The 20,018-nt window shown below is 41.0% G+C and overlaps 1 protein-coding gene and 1 pseudogene across 2 annotated transcripts; both read left to right on the top strand.

Annotated features, from left to right (window-relative positions):
- LOC118939550 overlaps positions 1-5,811 on the top strand; it is a 32,941-nt pseudogene extending 27,130 nt beyond the window's left edge.
- A 5,972-nt stretch (positions 5,812-11,783) lies between these two features.
- On the top strand, positions 11,784-15,942 carry LOC118939549 (acidic mammalian chitinase-like). 2 transcript variants are annotated; one of them, XM_036947102.1, is made up of 12 exons: positions 11,784-11,847; positions 12,060-12,132; positions 12,771-12,800; positions 13,049-13,253; positions 13,396-13,452; positions 13,615-13,780; positions 13,972-14,096; positions 14,241-14,370; positions 14,500-14,682; positions 14,939-15,055; positions 15,236-15,368; positions 15,480-15,942. In XM_036947102.1, the coding sequence occupies exons 2-12, from the start codon at positions 12,108-12,110 to the stop codon at positions 15,773-15,775; spliced, it is 1,467 nt and encodes a 488-aa protein (XP_036802997.1). In that variant the 5' UTR covers positions 11,784-11,847; positions 12,060-12,107; the 3' UTR covers positions 15,776-15,942. The 2 variants fall into 2 exon arrangements, with proteins under 2 accessions (XP_036802997.1, XP_036802996.1); XM_036947101.1 differs by lacking the exons at positions 11,784-11,847; positions 12,060-12,132 and having other exon boundaries at positions 12,728-12,800.
- Positions 15,943-20,018: the final 4,076 nt, after the last annotated feature.

Raw genomic sequence — 20,018 nt, 5'->3', positions numbered from 1 at the left:
CAAATGACAGCCCAAAGGACTCTCAGACCATGAGAAACAAGATTCTTTGGTCTGATGAAACCAAGATTGAACTATTTGGCCTGAATGCCAAGCATCACATCTGGAGGAAACTTGCACCATCATGCTGTGGGGATGTTTTTCAGCAGCAGGGACTGTGAGACAAGTCAGGATCGAGGGAAAGATGAACGGAGCAAAGTACAGAGAGATCCATGATGAAAACCTGCTCCAGAGCGCTCAGGACCTCAGACTGGGGCAAAGGTTACCTTCCAACAGGACAATGATCCTAAGCACACAGTCAAGACAATGCATGAGTGGCTTCAGGACCAGTCTCTGAATGTCCTTGAGTGGCCCAGCCAGAGCCCGGACTTGAACCCGATCGAACATCTCTGGAGAGACCTGAAAATGGCTGTGCAGCGACGCTCCCCATCCAATCCAGACAGAGCTTGAGAGAATCTGCAGAGAAGAATGGGAGAAACTCCCCAAATACAGGTGTGCCAAGCTTGTAGCGTCATACCCAAGAAGACTCGAGGCTGTAAACACTGCCAAAGGTGCTTCAATAAAGTACTGAGTAAAGGATCTGAATACTTATAATTATACTATATTTAAATTTCCCTAAATTCTAAAAACCTGTTTTTGCTCTGTCATTATAGGGTATTGTGTGTAGATTGACGGGGGGAAAAAAAACAATTTAATCAATTTTAGAATAAAGCTGTAACATAACAAAATGTGGAGAAAGTCAAGGTGTCTGAATACTTTCTGAATACACTGTATGAACACACAGTATCTTCCTCAATTACCCTGTACCCCTGCAAATTTAGTCTGTACCCCTGCAAATTGACTTATTGTTACTCATTGTGTGTTTCTTCCTTGTGTAATGTTTTTTATTATTTCTCTTTTTTTCTCTCTGCATTGTTATGAAGGGCCTTTAAGTAAGCATTTCACTGTTAGTCTACACCTGTTTAGAAAGCATGTGACAAATAAAATGAAATGTAATTGTATTTGTCTCTAGCACCCTCTGTTCCAAGATTCTTCAGAATCCAGCAGAGACATTTGGACACTATCTGGGTGGACTGGGACACTCCTGCAGAGCCCAATGGCATCATCACCGGATACATACTGAAATATCAGACAGGTAGGAAGACTTTACTCATTGTCAGTCAGGTGAACAAAGTGGGTACAGTAGGTAAAACGGGTCTCTAAATCAAGTTATCTTGGCTCCCTGGTGTGCTCTCCCTCCACAGTGAACACAACCCGGGAGGAGGAACTGCGTGTTGAGGAATTTCCCGCAAACACCACCAGTTTTGCTGTGCGCCGATATGATCGCTACACCCGCTATAGATTCACCATAGCAGCACAGACTAGAATTGGGGTAGGAGAGTGGTACACAGAGGAATCACCCCATTATACAACTGAAGGTAAAACACCACAGGTCAACCACAACACACAATTACAAGCCATTAAACATCCACACACCTACAGATTTTATCATGACAATTAAACGTGTGTTTGTGTGTGTTTACATACAGCTAATGCAAGGGAGCAGGTGGACCTCTCCACTCAGGGCTGGGTCATTGGTGTGATGTGTGCTGCAGCCCTCTTCGTGCTCATCCTGCTGGTCGTCTGCTTTATCAAGAGGAGCCGAGGGGGGAAATACCCAGGTGCTGTAGCAATACTGTAGTCCACAAGACTTCTCCATTAGAGGACTAACATTCTTAGATGGAGCGAAAGATCCAACAGACCTAATACTATAGTTCATTCACTAGCCTAAAGCTTCTAATCCCACGATTGTGCTAAATTAGCTAATGGATAGGATATATTTACCCTAAGTATGCAGTGCTTATATTATATTTGGTCAGAGTAACAAGACAGAGCTTTTTATTTTCAGTACGGGACAAGAAAGAAGTGACATTGGAGCCAGTGGATGATAACGATCAGGAGGGATCATTTGACTATCGGTAGGCAATATAAAAGAACTGGCTGAAAATCAACTGAGAACCTTGAGTTGAGATAAGTATCAATATTTGTGTAGGTCAAAGTCAATCACGTACATCATGTATAATAATTTTGTGAGGTAGTGCTGATCATGTCAGTTTCCCTTCAAGCCAACTATGGTATCTAAAACCTTCCACATGAACAGCAATCTACAGTCATATGAAAATATATTTGGGTCTTTCTATAAATAAATGGGCAAATGTGTGACATCAGGGTCAACATTTCGAAATAGTTTGATATACATTTAAACATGATTTTCTTGCACCTTCACATGTATAATTACAGGAATAAGAGTCTAGATGGACACAATGAGACCATAACTCCTAGCAACAATAAAACATCTACATGTCATTCCAAATGTCACATGAAACATGGACACTGCATGTTTCTTTGTCATGCCTAGTAGCCAAGTCTGTTTGTGCTTTAGTCAACTTCTCTATCATTTAAAGCCATGCTAAACATTCCAGAAAATTAAGATAAACAGCATTTCTATATTTTTTTAACAATAATGTAATATCTGTTTTGTCAGCAAAATCATTGACAATAATAATAACCAATAATCATACAAATGATTGGTGAAATCATTACAATTTTTAAGCTGTGTGTGTGTTTAAACAAACAAAAATTTGACCTCGTTAGTCCCCAAGAGGTCAAATGCTATTTCTAAGGGGTCTAAGGTTAAGGTTAGAATTAGTGTCAGGGTTAGAATTACGTAAAGGGTTCGGGTTAGGAGCTAGGGTTAGGTTTAGGGTTAGGTTTTTGGGATAAGGTTAGGGGTTAGGGAATATTGTGTCCCTCCACAAGGTTATCTGTACAAGACAGTGGGTGTGGGTGAAAACTAGACATCACGTTCTTGCTTCCTCTGCCCTTGTTTCCTCCACTCCTTGCCTCTCCTTGAAAGTACATTGGAGGAAACAGGGAGAATCTCGATTGCATTTCCTTCATTCCTCATGTCCTCTCTCCCCGCCTCCTTAAAACCCATTAGATAAGAAGGTGAGAGAGGAGGGAACTCTGACGTTCTTGTCCAATGGGTTTTGAGAAGATGAGGAGAGAGGATGCAACAAATCAAGGAAATGTAATTGAGATTCTCCCAAGGATAGAGGAAGCAAGCATTTGACAGTTATTACATTTTTTTGATAGTGCCAGACTGACTGAGCTACCATAATACCCATGGCCTATCCAGAAATAACCCCTAGCCCCTACTGCCCAGAGTCTAGACACATGTGGAGATCTGAGAGGGATGGATGGAGACATGGTGAGAGCACCACCTTACCCTCTGATAGGCTTGGAAGAATTTTGACGGTATTGGGTACACCTGTCCAATCTTCTCAGATCTCCACAAGTGTCTAGGGCTAGAGGCTAGGGCTAGTTTCTGGACAGGACGCCACAACCCTTTGGGTGAGTGGTGGATCTACAGCACGACACTTGGGGCATTGGTTGGATTTTTAATTCCATTGCTATACACACAGGCTGGACACACCCACGGCACCCTATCAGGCTGATCAGACAGGTCCGGGTAGCTAGAGACCTGCTGTAAACAGTGAAAGAATATATTTACATGCCTACTATTCACACGCTTGCTTCATTTCAGCTAGTTAGATGTGCAACCATTGACTAACTATAGCTAGGGCATATCTCTAGTCTAGCAATAGGTACTGTTTTGGTTGTTTTGCATCATTTAAGATTACCAATGGTTAGCTAGGTAGCTAGGATATATCAGTCAGCTAACCATTTACAGTAACAGTAGTTCATAAGTCGATACACACTAAATCTTATGCAGAAATCAAGAATTCTTTATCTTGGCACTGTGGCACGGTATGGGCAGCTATTAATAAATAAATGAATAGAATGGAGTTAGACGGGTGACCTCTTCGGACATGAAGTGTTGGCTCTGCATTTGACCCAGCATTTCATATTTAACCCCACACACATTTGAACATCAAAATATCATTTTTTTTTTACATGCAATTGTATCCGTTTTCTCTGTATTACCTAGGAAAACAAACTATCAAAACATACATGGACCGTAATCTTACCTCAGGAATCTTGATTTAATGTTGTCCACGAAGTAGGCTAACAACATAGACATCAAATGTTCTGTCAATCCTACAGTTAATTCCCGCACTTTGGCTGTTAAGTCACGTGCAGTTTCACACAAGCTCTTATCATTTGACAGTCATTCAGAAAATTCATGAATCAGCTGATGTTGCGTGATAATGTCCCCATGTAACTAAACAGCTAGACATCAAACGGACATCAAACTAAGATGAGTACTTATTGAAGAACCTTAATGACAGTATGACGAACAACCATTTATATTAAAGTTTGTATTTGTAGTTATTATGGATCCCCATTAGCTGCTGCCAAGGCAGCAGCTACTATTCCTGGGGTCCAGCAGAATTAAGGCCGTTTATACAATACAGTCACAGATTTCACAACACACTGTGTGCCCTCAGGCCCCTACTCCACCACTACCACATATCTACAGTACTAAATCCATGTTTGTGTATAGTGCGTATGTTATTGACCCCTTTCTGTATGAAACATTGGATTTTGCAATCACATACGTTATTTTGAATATGTGCCGATGAAAACTGTTTTCACACCTTAACATATATGAATATGAAATTTTAAGAGGTTACAGTACACTTCTGAGATCTCCATACAAAAAAAATAAACAATGTCCAGGAATTTCACAGGATCAAGGTCAATGTGTAATTCAATTGTTAAATGCTTAGTACATGATACAAACTGTATCATAAATGTAAGGAAAGAAAGGTATTGTTATGTCAAACGATTTTTGCCAACACAAAAAAAGGGTTTAAACATTCGTTTTTAAACATTCGTTTTGATTCAAATCATGAATTATATAGAATGCATCTATGTTCCCCCTTATATCTTCATTTATCCACATTAAAATAATGGATGTCTCTGTAACAGCTCCAAACAGTTGTACTCTGCAGGAATTGCACACTGGTACCCTAATTTATAGAAAGACCCATCCATACTGTAATATGGTGTGGTAATAATACTCAACAGTGAAACAAATCATTCAATTTCCTAACAATATTGTACCATCCAGTGTTGTCATTATTTCAGAACAATGTATTTTTCCTGATAACACCCATCTGTTTCCACATTTTTCCTTTGGACTACTCAAGGTCTCTGGAAAGGTATGATAATATGAACACTAACACAAGTCTACACCATGTACACCATTTCTACTGTATTATTTTACTTGTATTTTGTATTTATAACCAATAAATTGGAACTAAAATAAATGTTTAGGTAGTCTGCATTTCAACATGCTATCGCTTTTGAAACAAGTTAAGGGTTTAAGTGACTTGATTAAAATATCCTAAAAGCATTGATAATTCATAAATGTTCTTCAAAAATGTAGCTCTCAACACAAATTAGAAACAATAATTTTGAACATTTCAGGATAAGCTGTGTCACCACCATTCCCTACTCTGCCCAACGGTAAGTATTACAACCAGACAGTCTGTTTTTAATGTCTAGAACTGTATGGTGAAAGCTGGGAGCCATAACACAGCCTCTAATATTTTCACTTTTCTTCCAGGGAGGATGAGACTAAAGTCAGGAGGGGTCAGATGACAGTCGACACCATGATGAAATTAACAGAGTGACGACAGTCTGGTGGAGTACGGTGATGGACGGGAGATTGAGTTCAACGAGGACACTGGACACAAGGAGAGGGATGACAGAGACCCAGAATTTAGGGAGAGTAGGAGCCAGGAGACCCTCTCCCCCATGAGCACCATCTACTCATTTGCATAAGGAAACAGGACTTACAATGTGTGCTGTGGTGACCTGTCATTCAGGGCAGGTGGGGCAGAGCCTGTTTTGCATGTTATTTTGGCATTAATACGTGTCACATTAGTTTGCAAACCAAGTCAAATAAAAAAACAACTGTAGTTAATAAAGCTGCATACAAACATGGTCTCTTTTTTGCTATCTTGAGTAAGGCAGCTCCAAAAAGCAGGTGTTTCAGCCTAGCTCAGTGCTTTCTGTGGTGGGGCATCCAGCAGAAAATACGAAGCTTAGGGGTTGATAATGTTCTCTAGTTGCGCCATGATTGGCTCAGTATTCTAAGCCAATCACAGCAAAATCTACATGGAGAGCTCAAATTCAAGCCCCCTGTGTGCTGCCATAGAGTTACATTAGAAGTGGCCATCCAAGAAGACTCAAGGTCATTGGCCACAGTTAAAATGACATCAATTCATGTTATATCTACAGTAGCCTTGATTGGACTCATGTCAAAATCATACTTTCAAAATCTTAGCTAGTAGTCATCAATCAAGTCTACAATCTACTGGCAAATAATTTTCAATCCTTGTCATATGAAGCAAAATTATAGATAAAAGGTATCAGTGCTCATCGGCCATAAACATTACACAAGTTGGAAATCACTAATTAAACAATGGTTTGGAAGAAATCAGTGGCTAACTGCAAGCATTGCAAATCCATCACTAACCTGCTATTCAGTGGAGTGGATGTGTGGTCTAAGTCTGGGTTTAAGGGTCTCTTTTCCAAGCTTAAAAGGATAAACATTCAGCATTGGTCATGCAGTCAATCCAGCATGACTTCTGCCGCTTTAAAAACAACTGGAAACTCGGAACTGGGAAATTTCAGACTTTAGTGAGTTCAAGACAACTGGAAACTCTGATAAAAAAATAACTCATTCTGGGAAAATGCGTTTTCAGCGTTCATGCACCCCGGATTTCGAAGTGTGGAACTCGGCCTCTTTCTAGAGCTCCAACCTAAAGATCAGTAACATCATCATTCGACCTTGTTGTCATCATTCGACCATAAATTCACAGAATGCCAGATTTTGATGACAAAATTTGCCCACGAAGGACCACACCACCTTCCTGTTCAAGTGACCACAACACAAGGTTAGTCCAGAAATGTATTGTATGTTGCTGCATACATTATGTAATATGCCAGAAAGATATGTACAATGCATTCAGAAAGAATTCAGACCCCTTGACTTTTTCTACATTTTGTTACATTCCAGTCTCATTCTAAAATGTATTAAATATATTTTTCCCTCATCAATCTACACATAATACCCCATAAATAAAAAGCAAGAAACAGTTAAAACTATTGCAAATGTATATTTAAAAGAAATATATGGTCAATCTGACAGAGCTCCAGAGTTCCTCTGTGGAGATGGGAGACCTTCCAGAAGGACAACCATCTCTGCAGCACTTCACCAATCAGGCCTTTATGGTAGAGTGGCCAGACGGAAACCAATCCTCAGTAAAAGGCAAATGACAGCCCAAAGGAGTTTGCAAACTCCAAGCGAGCTGTCATGTGCCTTTTACTGAGGAGTGGCTTCCGTCTGGCCACTATACCATAAAGACCTGATTGGTGGAGTGCTGCAGAGATGGTTGTCCTGCTGGAAGGTCTCCCATCTCCACAGAGGAACTCTGGAGCTCTGTCAGATTGACCATCAGGTTCTTGATCACTTAACTGACCAAGGCCCTTCTCCCCCGATTGCTTCGTTTGGCCAGGCAGCAAGCTCTAGGAAAAGTCTTGGTGGTTCCAAACTTGATGGAGGCATCTGTGTTCTTGGGGACCTTCAATGAGGCAGAAATGTTTTGCATACCCTTCCCCCAGATCTGTGCCTGATACAATCCTGTCTTGGAGCTCTATGGAAAATTCTTTCAACCTCAATGCTTGGTTTTTGCTCTTATGTAGACAGGTGTGTGCCCTTCCAAATCATGTCGAATCAATTTAATTTACCACAGGTGGAAATAAATCAAGTTGTAGAAACATTTCAAGGATGATCAATGGAAACAGGATGCACCTGAGCTCAATTTCGAGTCTCACAGCAAAGGGTCTGTATACTTGGGTAAATAAGGTATTTCTGTCATTTTCTTATTTTTATAAATTTGCTACAATTTCAAAAAACAGTTTTCACTTTGTCAGTATGGGGTATTGTGTATAGATTAATGAGGATTTTATTTTATTTAATCCACTTTATAATAAGGCTGTAATGTAACAAAATGTGGAAAAAGTCAAGGGGTCTGAAAACTTCCCAAATGCACTGTATACTGTAGCTACGAAAGCAATACTAAGTGTATGTTGTGTAGTAAGGTGTTAGTAGCCCGTGTGCCTCACCCTAATAATTTAGTCGCATTTTCCCTAATAATTTAGCCTACTCTTCTGACTTGTTGGTGCACATGTAGCCTGTTTTAGAGAAGTGTAAGAGCTTCCATTGTCTGCTTATATGCCCCCTTAATTTATCCCATGGTTCTGACTTGGTGTACAGGGAGAATAATGTAAGGACAGTCCATGTTCTGAATTATGTCGCTGTACATTTCAAAAGTGCTGAACAAATAGTTATATTGACTATGTCCGTCTAGCTCGCTCATTAATGTCTTAATTACGGATGACCTCTTATACGCTCGTCGTCCCTTTATGCTATATTTTGTACATCTCAATTGTCAATAGAAACCACATTTGTTTAAGCAAGTCAGACATGTCAGCTATCTTTTTTAAAAGGACGTAAAGGAGCCTGAATAAACTGTTTCGCTGCCAAACAAGGCTCCCCTGATAGCCAGGTTTAACAGTGGTAAGTTGTTGGGACTGCTGTTGGGACAGCTTTATGTAGGCCCTAACAGTTTGTGGGCACCGTTATAGTCCAATTAATGTACTGTTTAGTGTTGTGTTGTGGCTTTGCTGGCATGCATCTAAAAAAAATGGGGGAGTTTGCCCCACCAAGATTTACATACTAAAATTGCCACTGAATGGGTGCAATACTCAACTAGCGCCTCTATAAACAGTTGTACACGAGACTGACTGAGTCCGGAATGCCCACTAACTGGGGGACACAGGTGTTCCCAAGCAAATCCACCACCTTTTCTTAATTCCAGGCACACAAGATGCTGTGGTTGGAGCCTGATAGTGTTCCTCTATTCTCATGCTCTGCATTAACACTGGGTTGGTACAGCATTTTAACAAGAAAATTAAGGTTACAGCCTATGGTATTTATGACGTGGTGAAAAGTATATAATTTTCAAGTGGGTGTGGAAGTGTGTGCGTACGTGCATACATGTTGATGTGGGTGTGTAATATTTCTATTAAGGGAGAGATATTGACTGGATCGAGGAACACACTGATACGTTTATCATGTTGATAAAAGCAGTGACACCTGGTAGAGGAACTATTTGTATGATGACAAGGGTAGAAAAACCTTAATGAATGATTCTTTGCTAAATCACTGGTTTAGGCCTGGTAGGATTGCTAAGTAGATTTGAGCTCTTTATCTCTACCTGATGGCAGTAAATCATAGTACCATCTTCAGGGCACTGTACCCTTGACTAGTTTGTCTGTTGCTTTGTCTCAACATTGACCTGTGAATCTTAGCTGATGTAATTGGCATTGTATACATACCTTTCAGGACTGTGGGCTGCTTCAACGTTCTTCAGAGATTGGCAGATTTCATCTTTAGCCTTTAAAATGTCTAAAACACAGACCTAAACACCCCCCTAATCGATGTCTCTGGGACCACACTGTACATACCTTATTTCCCCTTGTGCACCTTTATTGTATAATTGTTATATGTTGACCTATGGTTTATAGAATATGGGTTTTAAATTCTATGAAGAAGGCTAATGTTTGCACTTTGTACACTAGCATGACAAGCAAAATAAGAATGATGTTTTGCTTACTAGAACTACAATGTGCATTCTTATGGCATCCAGTCATTTCTGTCTCTTTTGCTAATCATTAATGTACCTTGTGATTTTTTTGCAATATTAGCCGATAGAGATGTACTTTGTACTTATGGTCCTCTAATGGATTGACTCTAGTCTCCAGACATGCTCATGTTACTGGCAACATTGCAACTCAATAATCCCTGACTGGGAGGTTCATTACAGTATGCTGTGTGCACCATTTAATTGAGAAAATTATGATACTGTACTTTACACACTTAACTATGATGGACATGTGCTGCTGACTTTAAGCATTACCTGTCATTACAGTAACTTTCATGGTCGGAATATTATTATGACTATGACAGTGTGATATCATTATGGTACAACAATCAAAAAAAATCTTCTGTCCTTTCTAATTAAGCTCCTAGGTGTAGTTAATGTGAAATGTTTAAATCCTGACAGCCTGATAACAGAGCACATTAGAACAGTGTTTTAATCCAGGGAGGGGGAGAATACTGTAGGTTCTGAGTAGTTTGTTAATGGGAGCAAGAGCTCAAGCTGCCCGGTGATTCAGGGCTGTAACAGAAGCCTTATCTCAGCCATAAAGAATAGAGTTTTCACTGGGTTTTCATTCTCTTTAATATCCCGGCACTTGTACATTTCTCTAATCTTACTGTCTGTGGAGTCTTCTGTGTATGGAGTCTATTGTGTGTGACTGTTTGCTGACCTTTAGAGACAGGAAGCTGACTGACATTCAAGATCACTCACAATCATTCACACATGATCAACCTGGATGGTCAGTCCGCTTCATGTATGGAAACATGTATGGCAAATTTGCTACTATACTGAACAAAAATATAAATCATCTTGCAACAATTTCAACGGTTTTACAGAGTAATGTGTTCAAATAGGGAAATCAGTCAATTGAAATAAATAAATTAGGCCCTAATCTATGGATTCCACATGACTGGGCAGGGGTACCAGGCCCACCCACTGGGGAGCCAGGCCCCCACATCATGTTAGAGAAGTAAGCTTTTTGTACATATGGAAACATCCTGGGATCTTTTATTTCAGCACATGAAACATGGGACCAACACTTTACATGTTGCGTTTTTCAGTATAGACTTGAATAAATAAAATGTAAACGTAAGCCATGTTGCTGGCCTTTTCTAATCTCCGGAGTGATTGGGCTATATTAAATAGACTACAAGCACTTTATTCATGTAGCAACACTTATGATGCCATGACAACATAATCAGACCTCTATGAACTAAATAAACAAATTGTTACATAAAGATTAGAGACATTTACAAGTGCCGGGATATTAAAGGGAATGAAAACCCAGTGAAAACTCTATTCTTTATGGCTGAGATAAGGCTTCTGTTACAGCCCTGAATCACCAGGCAGCTTGAGCTCTTGCTCCCATTAACAAACTACTCAGAACCTACAGTATTCTCCCCCTGATGCATTGGCTGTATTGTTCTGTGTTATGTGACCTCAAATAGTAAAACCAAGGACCAACCTCCCCAGTTTCAACAAAAGAAGCAAAGGTAATCTTATCTTAAAACCAATCAATACTAGCATTTTTATGACAGTTTATCTTGTCGTGTCTCTCGTGCTATGGCCTGGAGCTTGCATAATGTTTGTTCTAAGATTTTGAGCCTTTTCTGTACTTTTTTGTTTTCTTTGTTTATGGCGTGAACTTCACATCAAAGATATCCAAGAGAAAGGCCTACAGAAGCTATTATGTGTGAATGAAAGATAACTACTACAATAGGTCCAGTTTGTGGAATATTTATATTCAAACTAAAACCTCTTAACTAGTTAAAGAAGATTGAAATGTATTTGCCGACTGAATGTTCCAATTCCACATTGCTAATGCAGAGGATAGAGATGGTTTATTTCACCCTCAATATCAATCATCCATGGTTGTTTATCTGACCATAAAGATAGGTCTATCTCTCGTACAATTCAGACAGGTTATATCCTTAAATGAAACTAGCATAAACGATGACACTGATTAATCCCAATCAAGAGCAAACAATCTCCCCCAGGTTGCCACTTCCTGATACAGGTATGTAGCCTTTGGCCCAGGCGTATCAGAACGGTATAAAAGGTGAGCTGTTTTGTCTTTCAGACACCGATCCAGTGTCTCACTGAGGACCAGGTAGGACTTGGGCTATATGTTTTTATTAACATTATTATTGCATTATAGTTTTACTATCACCCGACCATCAGTTACAAACTTTTAGGTACAATAATTGCAACACATTCAACTTGAAGCTGGACAGTGCAGACGCACTCGGACAACCTTAGCCACACACAACATTCTAACCACCATGGTTTGTTCTATTAAATGAAAATGCTTATTTTTTCCAGGTGCCTCTTCGGTTTTGTAAGGAGAGGCCGTGTAACTAGAAACTCATCATGGCCCAACTAACACTTCTCGTTGGTAAGTCAAATTCTGGCAATGGAATATTTTTATACTTTTTCAGTGGTGTAAAGTACTTAAGTAAAAATACTTTAAAGCACTATTTAAGTCGTTTTATGGGTTATCTGTACTTAACTATTTATATTTTTGACAACTTTTACTTTTACTCCACAACATTCCTGAAGAAAATAATGTACTTTCTACTCCACACATTTTCCCTGACACCAATAAGTACTTGTTACAAAGCGAGGTCCATACAGAAATGGTTTGTTGAGATCGGTGTGGAAGACCTTGACTGGCTTGCATAGAAGCCTGATCTCAACCCCATCGAACACCTTTGGGATGAATTGTAAAGCCGACTGCGAGCCAGGCCTAATTGCACAACATTATTGCCCGACCTCACTAATACTCTTTTGGCTGAATGGAAGCAAGTCCACACAGCAATGTTCCAACATCTAGTGGAAAGCCTTCCCAGAAGAGTGTAGGCTGTTATAGCAGAAAAGTGGGGAATAACTTCATATTAATGCCCATGATTTTGGAATGAGATGTTCGACAAGCATGTGTCCACATACTTTTGGTCATGTAGGGTACTTTGTTAACTGCAAGCAAATAAGCTTGTTTGATTAGTCTAATGAACAAATGTTTCATTTCTGTTTCAGGACTGTCCATTTTGATGTGTCTTCAAATGGGTAAGTTTTGTAGTTCTTACAGCATTACTCTTGATGTCTATCCAAACTTAATTGTACTGTAGCTACCACAAATAGGATATCGTTAAGTAACATTCATAGGGAGAAAATAAATAACTTACTATTGAATAACAGTGCTCAGTACATAGCATACAACATTGATACAATCCTAGACAAAGTCACTGTCAACGTCTCTGTCTATCACTTTGTTCTGATGGGAGCCTGATACTAGTATTTTAAATCCTCAACAGTGTCATCAACCAAACTAGTGTGCTACTTCACCAACTGGTCCCAGTACAGACCAGGCACTGGGAAATATCTGCCGGCCAATGTGGACCCCAACCTCTGCACTCATCTGATCTATGCCTTCTCAATGATCAACCACAACAACGAGCTAGTCACCTACGAGTGGAACGATGATGTTCTCTACCAGTCCTTCAATGGGCTGAAGAAGCAGTGAGGTTTAGCTGCTGAGCTATATGATGTCTTATGTTCTCCATCAGCACTTTGTGCATTTACAATCATTATTACATATTCACATTTCTCTTTAAATGCATTGAAATTGGATGTGTTGATGAATCTTTCTTGTCTTGGAAAGAAATCCTGCACTGAAGACCCTGTTGGCAGTTGGTGGATGGAACTTTGGGTCCAGCCAGTGAGTATTGTTGTCATATAGCCATGATTAAGTTGTACATGTTTCAATGTATTTTACTGAAAGAAATAAACATGTTCTTAAGTATCTATTGGTCATTATGCTTTTCCAATGAATAATAACAATTACAAGTATTACGATTACTGACACTGAATAACTTTTCAGGTTCACCATCATGGTGTCAACACCTGCCAATCGCCAGAAGTTCATCCAGTCATCCATCAGTTTCCTGAGAATGTACGGCTTTGATGGCCTGGACCTGGACTGGGAGTACCCTGGAGCACGAGGGAGCCCCCCAGAGGACAAGAAAAGGTTTACACTGCTGTGCAGGGTCAGTTTGACATTCACAGCCACAGTAGTAATAATCAAACATCTGGAAAGCATTATATTTGGATCCTGAGTAACAGTTTTAATGGGGCACCATAATAATTATGTTCAACTTTAACTGATCCAGCACAATGTCGTCATAATATTATTTCAGACCATTAACAAAATACACTCTCATTTGGTTCTGGGGTCCAGGAGTTGCTCAAGGCATTTGAGAAGGAAGCCGCTGACACCAGAAGACCAAGGCTGCTGGTCACAGCTGCAGTGGCTGCTGGGAAGGGAAACATTGATAACGGTTATGAAATTGCAGAGGTTGCAAAGTGAGTTCAAAGGTTAAAACAGAGGGCCTTCATTCACCATAGGTGATTGGTATTGTAATAATTATTGTGAAGGTTCATCATTTACCAGTTGGTGTTTTCCATGTTACATTTCGTGACCTTTGGCCTTGTGTGACTGTGTAACAGATACTTGGACTTAATCAATGTGATGTCCTATGACATGGGTGGAGCCTGGGACCCATTCACACGCCACAACAGTCCCCTTTACCGCGGTGCTTCAGATGCAGAGGAAGGAGAGCACAAGTATTTCAACGTTGTGAGTAAAAAATATTGAACTTTACAATATTTTTAAAACTATTTTGAAACCATAAATAATTTAGAAACCATTTTAGAAACCGTTAACTATTTGTCAAATAGTTGTTGAATGTTTACTCCTTTTCCAAAGGACTTTGCCATGAAGTACTGGAGGGACCAGGGCACACCTGTTGAGAAGCTGATGATGGGTTTCGCCACCTATGGGCGCACATTCCGCACTGTCTCTGCAGACAATGGTGTCGGAGCCAGAACGAGTGGACCAGCCTCTGCTGGACCCTATACCCGCGAGGCCGGCTTCTGGTCCTATTATGAGGTCAGGGAGAGAGGTCAAAGTTCAAAACTACAAATACAGTTTTCTCTAGTGGAGCGATCTCCCAACTCTACCAATGTGGAGTTAATTAACATGATATGTTTTGGAACCAGGAGATTGTGAAACACTTGTAGGATGTAAAAAATAGATTAACACAATACATCAATGCACACTTTCAGTATACTGTACTCAGGGCCAATTCAAAACAAAGGTATTCTTTATGTAAAGAATACTCATGTTTATTTTTCTTTTCCACCAGATCTGTACTTTCCTGAATGGAGCAACTGTTGAGTTGATTGAGGATCAGATGGTTCCCTTTGCCACCAAAGGAAATGAGTGGGTGGGATATGACAACCGAGAAAGCTTTGAAATAAAGGTACGGTATCGTATTACTTAATACACTGCCAAAAGGAATCTCCTTTCAGTTGATTGCTGTAAATTCTAGCAGTAGAATGTCTATTGCTCATTTCAACCCTAATATCTTTGTTATTGATTACATGGTGATTGGTAGAAGGCTATATGGTTTCGGGAAATAAAATATTTGGTCATTTTATAGGCACGCTATCTAAAAGACAACAAGTTTGGAGGGGCCATGATCTGGGCTCTGGATCTGGATGACTTTGCTGGACAATTCTGTGGGCAGGGCAACTATCCCCTGATCAGCCATCTGCGTTATCTTCTGGCCTCAGGTACGCAGCCATTACTAGAGCACTGAGGTGTATGTCTCATAAGAGGTTTGGTTGGTATAACAATGACATTGTATCATTCCACGCTTGACAATAACACACTGTGTTTTATAGATTTGCCACCCCTTCCTTCCACAACACGTCCGCCACCCCTACCTTCCACAACACGTCCGCCACCCCTGCCAGGAACTACCACCAGCAGTGTGCCCGCCACCACCTCCACTCCTCTGCCTGGCAGTGGCTTCTGTGGGGGGAAAGCTGACGGCCTGTACTGTAACAAGGAAGACCTTAATGCCTTCTACCAGTGCGCCAGTGGACACACCTACCTCCAGAAGTGCGCAGCTAACCTTATCTTCAACGAGAGATGCAAGTGCTGTGACTGGAATTTGTATAACACGAGCCCGGCATAGGTGTTTTCTGTTAATGTACACATTGTAGCCTGAGTACCTGATATACTGTATACTGTTTATCTCAGTTTCATGGTACCAAGGCTAGTTTAGATTTAAATGATAAAATATCCACTCCAATTACAATGGAATAATACAAAAAATAAAGTAGTTGTAATGTTTTTACGTAATGGTTATTGATGCTGCTTATTGTGACTCGATTCCCAGAGATTGTAATCTCTTCCTTTCATTTGAAATGTTTGAAACCTTTGTTTTGTTGTTACACCGTTAACCCAACTGTAAAGTACTTCCAAGTAGTTAGTATAGGTCACGCGTCAAACTCATTCCACAGGGTGTCTTCAGGTTTTCGCTCCTCCCTTGTACTTGATTGGTGAATTCAATCAATCAAATGTATTTATAAAGCCCTTCTTACATCAGCTGATGTCACAGTGCTGTACAGAAACCAAGCCTAAAACCCCAAACAGCAAGGAATGCAGGTGAAGAAGCACGGTGGCTAGGAAAAACTCCCTAGAAAGAAACCTAGAGAGGAACCAGGCTACGAGGGGTGGCCAGTCCTCTTCTGGCTGTGCGGTTGGAGATTATAACAGAACATGGCCAAGATGTTCAAATGTTCATAGGTGACCAGCAGGGTCAAATTATAATAATCACAGTGGTTGTAGGGGGTGAAACAGGTCAGCACCTCAGGAGTAAATGTCAGTTGGCTTTTTATTTTGTATTTTTTGTATTTTACCCCCTTTTCTCTCCAATTTCGTGGTTTCCAATTGTTAGTAGTAACTATCTTGTCTCATCGCTACAACTCCCGTACGGGCTCGGGAGAGACGAAGGTCGAAAGCCATCGTCCTCCGAAACACAACCCAATCAAGCCGCACTGCTTCTTAACACAGCGCGCATCCAACCCGGAAGCCAGTGTGTCGGAGGAAACACCGTGCACCTGGCGACCTGGTGAGCGTGCACTGCGCCCGGCCCGCCACAGGAGTCGCTAGTGCGCGATAAGACAAGGATATCCCTACCGGCCAAACCCTCCCTAATCTGGACGACACTAGGCCAATTGTGCGTCTCCCCATGGACCTCCTGGTCGCGGCCGGCTGCGATAGAGCCTGGGCTCGAACCCAGAGTCTCTGGTGGCACAGCTAGCACTGTGATGCAGTGCCCTAGACCACTGCGCCACCCGGGAGGCCGTCAGTTGGCTTTTTATAGCGGATCAATCAGAGTATCTCTCCTGGGCCAGACTACACTCAATCATAGGACCTACTGAAGAGATGAGTCTTCAATGAAGACTTAGAATTCGAGACAGAGTCTGCGTCTCTCACATGGATAGGCAGACCATTCCAAAAAAATTTAGCTTTACCGGAGAAAGCCCTGCCTCCAGCTGTTTGCTTAGAAATTCTAGGGACAGTAAGGAGGCCTGCGTCTTGTGACCGTAGCGTACGTGTAGGTATGTATGGCAGGACCAAATCGGAAAGATAGGTAGGAGCAAGCCCATGTAATATTCTGTAGGTTAGCAGTAAAACCTTGAAATCAGCCCTAGCCTTAACAGAAAGCCAGTGTAGAGAGGCTAGCACTGGAGTAATATGATCACATTTTTTGGTTCTAGTCAAGATTCTAGCAGCCGTGTTTAGCACTAACTGAAGTTTATTTAGTGCTTTATCCGGATAACCGGAAAGTAGAGCATTAGAGTAGTCTAACCTAGAAGTGAAAAAAGCATGGATACATTTTTCTGCATCATTTTTGGACAGAAAGTTTGATTTTTGCAATGTTACGTAGATGGAAAAAAGCTGTCCTTGAAACAGTCTTGATATGTTCGTCAAAAGAGAGATCAGGGTCCAGAGTAACGCCAAGGTCCTTCACAGTTTTATTTGAGACGACTGTACAACCATCAAGATTCGTTGTCAGATTTAACAGTAGATCTCTTTGTTTCTTGGGACATAGAACTAGCATCTCTGTTTTATCCGAGTTTAAGAATAAAACATTTGCCGCCATCCACTTTCTTTTATCTGAAACACAGGCTTCCAGGGAGGGCAATTTTGGGGCTTCACCATGTTTCATCGAAATGCACAGCTGTGTGTCATCCGATAGCAGTGAACGTTAACATTACGTTTCCGAATGACATCACCAAGAGGTAAAATATATAGTGAAAACAATAGTGGTCCTAAAACGGAGCCTTGAGGAACACCAAAATGTACAGTTGATTTGTCAGAGGACAAACCATCTACAGAGACAGACTGATATCTTTCCGACAGATAAGATCTAAACCAGGCCAGAACTTGTCCGTGTAGAACAATTTGGGTTTCCAATCTCTCCAAAAGAATGTGGTGATCAATGGTATCGAAAGCAGCACTAAGGTCTAGGAGCACGAGGCAAGATGCAGAGCCTCGGTCTGACGCCATTAAAAGGTCATTTACCACCTTCACAAGTGCAGTCTCAGTGCTATGATGGGGTCTAAAACCAGACTGAAGCGTTTTGTATACATTGTTTGTCTTCAGGAAGGCAGTGAGTTGCTGCGCAACAGCTTTTCAATTTTTTTTTGAGGGAAATGGGAGTTTTGATATAGGCCGATAGTTTTTTATATTTTCTGGGTCAAGGTTCGGCTTTTTCAAGAGAGGCTTTATTACTGCCACTTTTAGTGAGTTTGGTACACATCCGGTGGATAGGGAGCCGTTTATTTTGTTCAACATAGGAGGGCCAAGCACAGGAAGCAGCTCTTTCAGTAGTTTAGTTGGAATAGGGTCCAGTATGCAGCTTGAAGGTTTAGAGATCATGACTATTTTCATCAATGTGTCAAGAGATATAGTATTAAAAAACTTGAGTGTCTCTTGACCCTAGGTCCTGGCAGTGTTGTACAGACTCAGGACAATTGAGCTTTGGAGAAATACACAGATTTAAAGAGGAGCCTGTATGATCTAATGATCATGATCTTTTCTTCAAAGAAGTTCATGAATTTATCACTGCTGAAGTGAAAGCCATCCTCTCTTGGGGAATGCTTCTTTTTAGTTAGCTTTGCGAGTGTCAGTAATCAATGTTGGATTCTTCTTCTTCCTCCTTCTTCCTCAATTACGTTGGAAAAATAGGATGATCGAGCAGCAGTGAGGGCTCTTCGATACTGCATGGTACTGTCTTTCCAAGCAAGTCGGAAGAGTTCCTGCTTGGTGTAGCGCCATTTTCGTTCCAATTTTCTGGAAGCTTGCTTCAGGGCTCAGGTATTTTCTGTATACCAGGGAGCTAGTTTCTTATGACAAATGTTTTTGGTTTTTAGGGGTGCGACTGCATCTAGGGTATTACGCAAGATGAGAGCATCCCTCCAGCTAGGATGGAGTCCGTCACTCCTCAGCAGGCCAGGCTTGGTCCTGTTAATCTAAAAATTCTATATTTTGCGAGGTGCAGAAAACAGTTTTCAACCAACGATTGAGTTGTGAGACTCTGCTGTAGAGCTCATCACTCCCCCTATCTGGAAGGGGCCAAAGACAATTACTCGATGCCAACATCTTTCTAGCTGATTTACACGCTGAAGCTATGTTGCTCTTGGTGACTAATTCATCCTAACATTTTTGGTGCCGACGTGGATAACAATATCCCTATACTTTACACTCGCCAGTTTCAGCCTTAGCCTGCACCATCTTCAGATTAGCTTTAACGTTGGTAGCCCTCCCCCTGGAAAACAGTGTATGATCGCTGGATGATTCATTTAAAGTCTAATACTGCGGATAATGGAGTTGCCAATGACTAGGGTTTTCAATTTGTCAGAACTAATGGTGGGAGGCTTCAGCGTCTCAGACCCAGTAACGGGAGGAGAGACCAGAGAGACACGGACTCTAACTCGCTGCTTAATGGAGAGAACAGGTTGAAAGTTTCTGTCGGTTGAATGAGCGATACCAGTTGAGCATTCCTACAGCATTTCTTTCCAGACACCATGAGAAAATTGTCCGGCAGTGGGGACTGTGCCAGGGGATTTATACTAACTACATATTGGTGGCACAGACGCTGTTTCATCCTTTCCTACACCTAAATTACCCTTGCCTAACGATTTTGTCTGAAGCTGGGCTTGCAGCAGGGCTATCCTCGCCATAAGGCGATTGTTCTCCTATATATTATGAGTACAATGACTGCAATTAGAAGGCATAATGTTAATGTTACTACTTTGCGTCGGCTGGTGGAGGTCCTGACAAATCACGTCCAGATAAAGCGTCCTGGTTGAAAAAGTTGAATGAAAAAAGTTGAGCAAGGGAAAAAATAAAAATATAAAACGGTA

This window comes from Oncorhynchus mykiss, chromosome 16 (assembly GCF_013265735.2).
Source record: "Oncorhynchus mykiss isolate Arlee chromosome 16, USDA_OmykA_1.1, whole genome shotgun sequence".
Classification (NCBI taxonomy): domain Eukaryota; kingdom Metazoa; phylum Chordata; class Actinopteri; order Salmoniformes; family Salmonidae; genus Oncorhynchus; species Oncorhynchus mykiss.
Note: the sequence above shows the minus strand (reverse complement) of the source record. Positions and strands in the feature narration are given on the sequence as shown.